General features: G+C 38.4%; 1 protein-coding gene across 8 annotated transcripts in view; it reads left to right on the top strand.

Moving 5' to 3' along the window:
• Positions 1-8,281, top strand: part of Alk (Anaplastic lymphoma kinase) — a 374,422-nt gene that overhangs the window by 125,423 nt on the left and 240,718 nt on the right. For all 8 annotated transcript variants that reach the window (XM_072301305.1, XM_072301308.1, XM_072301306.1 and 5 more), the window contains one exon: positions 1,634-1,767. In XM_072301305.1, coding sequence (XP_072157406.1) covers positions 1,634-1,767 — 134 coding nt within the window. The remainder of the gene's footprint in view (positions 1-1,633; positions 1,768-8,281) is intronic.

Raw genomic sequence — 8,281 nt, 5'->3', positions numbered from 1 at the left:
TTGTCCCGATTTCGCCGCCAATCCTCTAGCCAATAGTAGAGTCCCTTTATACCCAGAGTTAAGACAACTCGATTATCAGCTGACTGGCAGCCGGCCTTGTCTGGCCATGGAGGCCGAAACGAGTGCACCCAAACGAACGATATTGAGTAGAGTACCTATACAGGTACTCTAATATTGAGGGGTAAGGATCAGGAATCCTGCGATGTCTGTCACACAAAAACAACAACATCAACAAATTGATCAATTAAAAAGAAAATGAGATTGGTTTGTGAGTAATTTCTTAATCTCTTTTCATTTTGGACCGATGGAAATGACAATTTACTCTTGATAAACCACAATTAGGTGATATTTTCATTATTCTTGTTCACATTCGAGGTACCGCCATCTTGGTGCACTCGTTTCGGCCTCCATGAGCGAGAACCAATCAGAATTGGATTTTTTTTAGGCCACTTTCAGCCGAACCAAAAGTGAGTTGTCTTAACTCTGGGTATAAAGGGACTCTAGCCAATAGTAGAGGTGATTGAAAAGAAGCTTCATTTTTTGCTTTTAGCGCTCCGTCTTGTCTTTGGTGCCAAATAAGAGTCCTTGTGGAGTCCCTGGAACGACTTAAAAAGAAGAAGAATAAATTTTGGTTTGTTGTTAAACGGGGGAAATGCCCAGAAGTTTCGTTCCTGCGATTCAAACTTGGGAAAAATCCCATGAAACGTCCCGTGGAGACAAGGCATAAGATCTATTTTTTTTTTTGTTCACTTTCGAGCCACCGCCATCTTGGTGCACTCTTTTGTGACTCAATGAGCGAGAACCAATCAGAATTGGATTTTTTTTCAGGCCACTTTAAAATTGGCCACACAGCAAAATTGAAATGTCGTAACTCTGGGAATAAAGGGACTCTAGATTCGAAGACTGTTCTCCATTATGAAATGACCTTTTAGATTTTAATTCATAATTACAGATGCTGTCTCAGGGCAGGGTGTATCTTGTAAATGTGTAGAACTTTTAGAAATCAAGAATTATGTACCATGTCTGCCTTACGATAATTAATGAATATGACATTCAGATTTCTGCAACTCTTTTTTGTTTGCTATTTGCTGTTTGCAAATGGGTAGCGCGTATGATGTAATGCCTCACTTTAACGCACTCTATACAAACTGATTTTAGGGAAATGTTTCTAGGGTGCCAAGAAAAAACTTGAAGAAAATGGCAAACCTTGGTAAAATATAGGGTACCTACCGCTAAAATGAAGGTCATATAATTTTGTACCTAGTTGAAAAATTGCATAAAGTTAGTCACATTGAGTTTGCCATTTCTCTCCAAGTGTCAGCTTGTCATCGTCATACCAATATCAATTTGCCAGACGCAAACTTGTTTCGCACGAGCCCCGTACAATAGGGCAAGGAACGTTTTATAACAAAAAATATTTGTTTGTCACTTGTTTAGATTTTTGCATTCTTCGTTTACCTCTTGAACGGTAATCTATTTCCATTGTTCCTATCTGTCTTATGTTTTTCGGACCCATTTTAACCCCCTTCATAGTTCCTTACTGAGCTTCATTCATGTCTCCTCCTTAAAGACAACGTATCATTCTTTGACCTTTTTCTGCTTGAAAGATAAAGTTTGCTGCTCTTTGTTTCAGGTGTTTACCTGTATGTTGACATGTCAAACCAGGACAATATCTTAGGAGCAAAAGCCAATTTAGACAGCCCAGTTTTCAATCCGCCCCCATTTTATCACATTAATGCATCATCGCTTCATTACAATTCTTGTCACGTAAGTTGTCCGTGGTTATGTAATATATTAAGTTTGTTGCTCCAAAGGCATCGCTTTTCTTTTTAAAATTTTTGTGAATGTGGGTTTATTATTTCTATTATGTAAGTACTCAGCTTTTGTTGTTTTTGCATCAGTTTAGGTACTCACAGCCCTATACCTTGTTTCTTCGGATTTTTCTCCATTCAGTTGGTAACGTCAGTTATAATTTTGATATTGGTGTAGTATAGATCTTAGGCCTTGTCTCCACGGGACGTTTTCATGGGATTTGTCCCAAGTTCGAATCGCAGGAATGAAACTTCTGGGATTTTTCCCAAGTACCGTCTCCACGGGACGGGGCTCATACAGTCCTGCGACTAGTTTGCGCGGGAAGATAAATTAGTTAAAGTCGAGTATTTAACCGGGATTAAAATAATAATTGCACTCAATTGACAATTAGACACATTATTTTAACCAAACAAACATTGACAATGTATTAATGAATAAAATATCACACAATTCGTTTTCACTTCTTCTTCTTCTCTTCGTGGGTCCTAGGGATACAAGTACCATACTTGGTAGGTACTGGGAAAAATATTGATTGACTCAATATTTTTCCCAACTTCGTAAGTGGGATTTTTCCCTGGGACAAATCTCGTGAAACGGCTTGTGGAGACAAGGCCTTAGGCTTCGTCTCCACAGGACGTTTTCATGGGATTTGTCCCAAGTTCAAATCGCAGGAATGAAACTTCTGGGATTTTTCCCAGTTACCGTCTCCACGGGACGAGGCTCATACGGTCCTGCGGCTAGTTTGCGCGGGAAGATAACGTAGTTAAAGTCGAGTAACCAGGATTAAAATAATAATTGCACTCAATTGACAATTAGACACATTATTTTAACTGAACAAACATGAACAATAGAGTAATCAACAAAATATAGCACAGTTCGTTTTCACTTCTTCTTCCTCTCTCAGTGGGTTCTAAGGGTAAAAGGACCATACTTGGTACTGGGAAAAATATTGATTAACACAATATTTTTCCCAACTTCGTAAGTGGGATTTTTCCCTAGGACAAATCTCGTGAAACGGTCCGTAGAGACAAAGCCCTAAGGGCTGAGGAATGACTGAAGATGCCCAGGAATGACATGACAAGATTAAAAATACCTTTCACGAGGAGAGGAAGGAAGTATGTGTGAAATCAAGCCTTAGGTATTTGCCTAACCTATAGGTTGATGCCTAATCTGACCCATGATGATCATTGTTTTTCGGCGAGCAGGAAGTTTGAATTTACTATTTATAATGTAAACCACGAATGTTTGTTTCTTACTCACTAGTTAATTTTGGAAGTTTTCGATGCAATCAATGTGCACTGGGTGAAATTTTGATACGGAAACAGGTGCCGTAATGCTTAAATTTTCATCCTACTTACGTATTGATACATTGATGTAACACATCTTTGTCCATCATCTTGTTCTTAGAACATCAGAGAGGGCAAAGAGGAGTAATTTAAATTTTTTTACACTCTCATTTGTCCTCTGGCTATTCCTGCAACAACATTTCCAAATTCAAGTTCATTCTGAAATTTCAGAAAAAAATATTCTTTCTTTGAGAGTACTTTTTCTCATTTTCCTAATGCAGCTGTGGGGAATGTAGATGTTGCATGTGTGAGGAGTTTGCGATTTGACCGTTGATTCTTACGTAAAAGTTCGCGAGAAACACGATGGTGCTACCGGTTTTCTCTGAAATCAACTCCCAAGCTCAAAAAAAGCTGTCAAGTTGAGGCCAAAATGGAGGGGATATATCATGCTCTCCTGAGAGTCCAAGACAAACTCTCCATGCAAAGATAGGGAGCAAATATATTGACAGGGTTGCCACTTTATTTGGGGACTCTAAAATTGAAAACACATCAACACTGCTAATGTATTTCCTCCCTATACCTTTGCATGGAGAGTTTGTCTTGATGTAGAGGTATGGCAAGGTGGACTCTCAGAATAGCATGGGATATCCCCTCCATTTTGGCCTCAACTTGAGAGCTTTTTTTGAGCTTGGGAGTTGATTTTAGAGAAATCCAGTGGCATCATCTATACGTTTTTCGCGAACTTTTACGTATGAATCGATAGTCAAATCGCAAATTCCTCACACATGCAACACCTTCATGCTCAGGCAGTGAGGCATAAAAACATTTGCACTGAGTAAAAAAGGAAAGAAGAAAAAAACTAAAAAAGCAAGCTCTGCATGCTCATTTTAAGTACAAGGATGTTCACGAATTGACTCCTATATAAAACTGTATCATCCTAAAATTAAATCAACCTTCAGCGACCTGTACCCCCTACTATTTCCCTTTACATGTAACTGCGGGGCGATTATTGAAATGATATCGACTCTATGTTGCCGCTTTATCGTGTCGCGCCATAGACTGAGTGGCTCTCAGTCGATGGCGCGACACGACAATAATTATGTCAATGACCATTCTGTGATAATATGTCAGATAGTTTGGCTGCGGATTGAAATTCCTTCTCCCAGTCAAAAATTTGCACATTTCAGTTTAAACAGACTAAAAGTTAAGTACCTAACGTAAAAATTAAAAAAATTTTGTGAGAAGAATTTATATGAGATACACCTAATGTCAAAAGAGGAGATTCTAAAATCAGGGAAAAGTTAGTGACTTCTACGTTTTAAATCCCAGAAGAGTCAGAGAATTTTGAAATCCAAGAAGACTTGTTATGGTGGTTCATTTAAGAACATGTTTATACTAAGCTAATAGGTAGTGTAATTATCCCAAATGCAGGAGTGAGCAACTGACTTAACTAAATCTACTACTGCTCTACTGTCACAGAAGTCGTCAATCACAGAGTTTTCAGAAATTTTGTTAAATTATTTATCAGCAGAGAAATGAAAAGACTCAGAAAGTCTAAAACTTTGTGGATTGCGGTAAATAGTTTCCCAGTTTAGCCACGGCACTGATACATTCGTCTTGTCATTACGTAATCATTATCAATAAAAATATGCCTACACGGGAAAAAAAGATTTCCTGAATTTAAGTAAACGCGTCTACTTGGATTTTTTACTTATTTCAAAACGGGTTTGACTTGGAAGAAACCAATGGTTTTCTTAATGTAAGACAACATGATTCACTTGAAACAAGCGAATCGTGTTTTCTTAAGTAAAATAAACGTTGTTTTAAAATAAGCCAACTTTTGCTTGAATGAAGAAACCAGTTTCTTCAAAACTAGTAAACGGCGTGAACGCATTCCGAGTCCGGCCGTTGCCTCTTTTTAGTTCAACAGCTTGCTTGATAAAGTAAAACGCGTTGCGTCAAAAGAAGATACCAGTTTTCTTAAAATTAGGAAACGGGGCTAACTCCTTTCGAGGCGACCGGATGCAATTAGCAATACGCCCGTTGATTTTTTTCAATTCAACAGCTTGCTCGGTACAGTGAAACACGTTGCGTTGAAAGAAAAAACAGGTTTCCTCAAAATTAGTAAACGGCCCTGTCAAAACGGTCCCATTGGAACCCGTAGGAAATCCCAATGGGAACCCGTAGCAAATTCCCACGGGGACCCGTTGGGAATTGACCATGGTTCCAATGGGTTCCAATGGGGATAGTCAGTCAAGAACCTGCGGGTTTGGATCTATCCCCATTGGAACCATGGCTAATTCCCAAAAGGTCCTCATGGGATCGCTCACGGGCTCCCATTGGGATTTCCTACGCACTCTATCAAGTAGATGTGGAAGTACAGGCATGGACCGTCATTTTCATAGTTCTGCACATGTATTACAATTGAAGCATGAAATATACACAAGTATACAAGTATTGAATATTATAAACCGCTTACCTGAAGTCCTGCGACGTTTAGAGGCGTAAAAAATACCCGGTCACCCGGTCCTCGTGTGGACTTGAACCTGAACCGCGGAATTCCTAGCCCAGTACTCTGCCATTGAGCCACAGGGAGCTGATGGTGTTTCGGGTTAAAATCACGCCTGTTAAGGCTGTTATGGCATGCATTGCGTCAGGGCGCGGCTCAACTTTCATCATAGCTTTGATTAATGCCGTGTTTTCTCAGGCTTCTTTCTTTTTTGTATTATTTTTTTTCAATATCACGTACTAGGTACTTACACTAAATTTACACTGGTGTAAATTACACCACATACTAACTTGAGAACTTAAAAATATTTTTAAAATATTTGCAAAACTTTTTTAAGGAATATTTTAAAAATGGTTACCTGCAATATTTTTGAATGATTTTAAAAATACTTTTTGTAAACATTTTCAAAATATTCCCCAAAAAAGTTTTAAAAACATTTTAAAAATATTTTGAAAATATTTTAATTACAATATTGTCATGAAAATATTTTGATAAAGGTAACAATATATTCAACATATTTTGTGCTAACTGGGTATGTTGCCGGCACGGGCACTTGCTAGCAGGTTTGATGGAGCTCCAAAACTCCTTTTGGAGCATTTAATTGAATGTTATTCCTAGAATGTATTGGGTCTTAGTGAAAAAACCAGTGTTAGGTATTAATTTTAAATAAATAAATAATGGCGACTTCATTCCCTTCTTTAGGAGGTGGCTATTTAATACAGTGAAATTCCTACTTGTTTGTATTACTTCGTAATGTGTCTCTAAAAGCGTCCAAATCTCGAAAATCCCATCTTAGACACCAACGTAATTAATAATTAAAGCAGAAGATTATTTCTTTCTCGCCGAAAGTGACACAACCAATAATACCTGATTCTTATTTTTACCCATTTTTCACTACGTTGTATTTCTTCGGACAATTAAAACGCAGTCACCGATATTTTAGTAATCGTAGTCAAAAGAACCATCCCTCTTTTTTACTGTCTGAGGATTTTCAAATTGTGCTCCTGAAAAGATTTCTTCTGTGACACTCATGTACATTTTTCTCTGAATCTGATGAAGATATTTTCAATTTAATCCCCGTTAGATTACTGATTTTCCGTTATGGAAGCAAGCTGAAGCGTTTTTTTTTAAATTTTGGACGATTAAAGTTTTTAGAGGTTACCGAAGTCGAAGAAAGTTCCATAATTCTTAAACAAATTTCAAGAGACGGTCAATAGTCAACTTTCAAAATTTTCAAAAACAGGTTGTTTATGTAGGCGGCCATTAATTACACAACTAAACAAAAATCGTCCAAATATCTTTAATGGTTCCTGAGAAAAAGGTACATTCAGTAACGAATATTTCCATGCTTTAGCATAGAAAAGTGGTCTCCTGGTAACTTCCAAATTAAAAATCGTACAGTTTAAAGGAAAATATATGCATGATTTGTCTACCAGCAAGGACGTCACTCCGGCTGTCCAAAGGGTCTCATTAAGTCTCTCTAGCCGCCCCACGGGTCCCAAGAGCCCTCTCTGCCTGTTCCATAGGTTCCCGATGGTCTCCCATGGGTACCAACAGGTTTGCTTCCCCATCCTATGGGTTCCCATTGGTCCCCATGAAAACCCCATTGGTACCCTTTGGTCCCCATGAAATTCCTAATGGAACCCATGGGACCGTTTTGACAGGGGGGGCAAACGCCCTCAGCGGGGGAGGATGCAATAAGCCAGACGCTGTTGCCTTATTTTAACCCAACAGCTCGCTTGGTAAAAGAAAACACGTTGTGTCGAAAGAAGAAACCTGTTTCCTTGAAATTAGTAAACGGGGTGAACACCTTCAGTGGAGCATGATACAATTAGCTAGTCGCTGGTGCCTTCTAATAACCCAACAGCTTGTTTGATGAAAGAAAACACGCTACGTCAAAAGAAGAAAACCAGTTACCTTAAAAGTAGTAAACGGAGTGAGTCCCTTCCGCGGGGAACGGATGCGGCATGGGACATGTGCGTTGCCTACTTTCAATACAACATTTTGCTTCTAAGAAGAAACCAGTTCCCTTAAAATTAGTAAACCGGATGGTGACGCCTCCTATGAGAATGATGTATGCAATTGCTGCCAGATGCCGTCAGCATCTGCTTAAACCGACACCATTTATGACGGAATAAAAGGAGACGGAAGTTAAAAAATCAAGATGCCCATTATGTTTGTCTACAAAATAATTATTGTTTAGGGAGAAATTCATTCAATGTGTCCTTTAAAAAATCACTCATATGCTCGGCGTCGACAAAAAATTAAATAAATAAAGAAGTAAAGAAGGAGAAGAAGAGGAAAATATTTGCGTTGTTTTAAATAGATCGGCATTCTGCATTTGAAGTTTTAATTTTTACTTTTAAATGAAGGGGGCCTCATAAAGAGGACTTAAATACTTAAGTAGATTGAAGCCGGGAGTTTTTTGCATTGCATCAGTTCAGTTTCATCGGACAATGTATTTCTTCACACTAAACAATCGCATTTTTTTTTATTTTCTTCCTCACCTTTCCTGTCCTGATGAATGAAAGATCCCTCGCAGATAGAATTAAAAAGTGTCAAATAAAAGGCATGCTTATGCCAAGGGCCGAGGAAGAAATTAAAAAATGTGGAGAGAATCATACTTTTCAGCATGTCACCCACCAAGTTGATAGATGAAGATAATCGAATAGCT

The sequence above is a fragment of the Bemisia tabaci genome, chromosome 1, assembly GCF_918797505.1.
Source record: "Bemisia tabaci chromosome 1, PGI_BMITA_v3".
Lineage (NCBI taxonomy): Eukaryota > Metazoa > Arthropoda > Insecta > Hemiptera > Aleyrodidae > Bemisia > Bemisia tabaci.
Note: the sequence above shows the minus strand (reverse complement) of the source record. Positions and strands in the feature narration are given on the sequence as shown.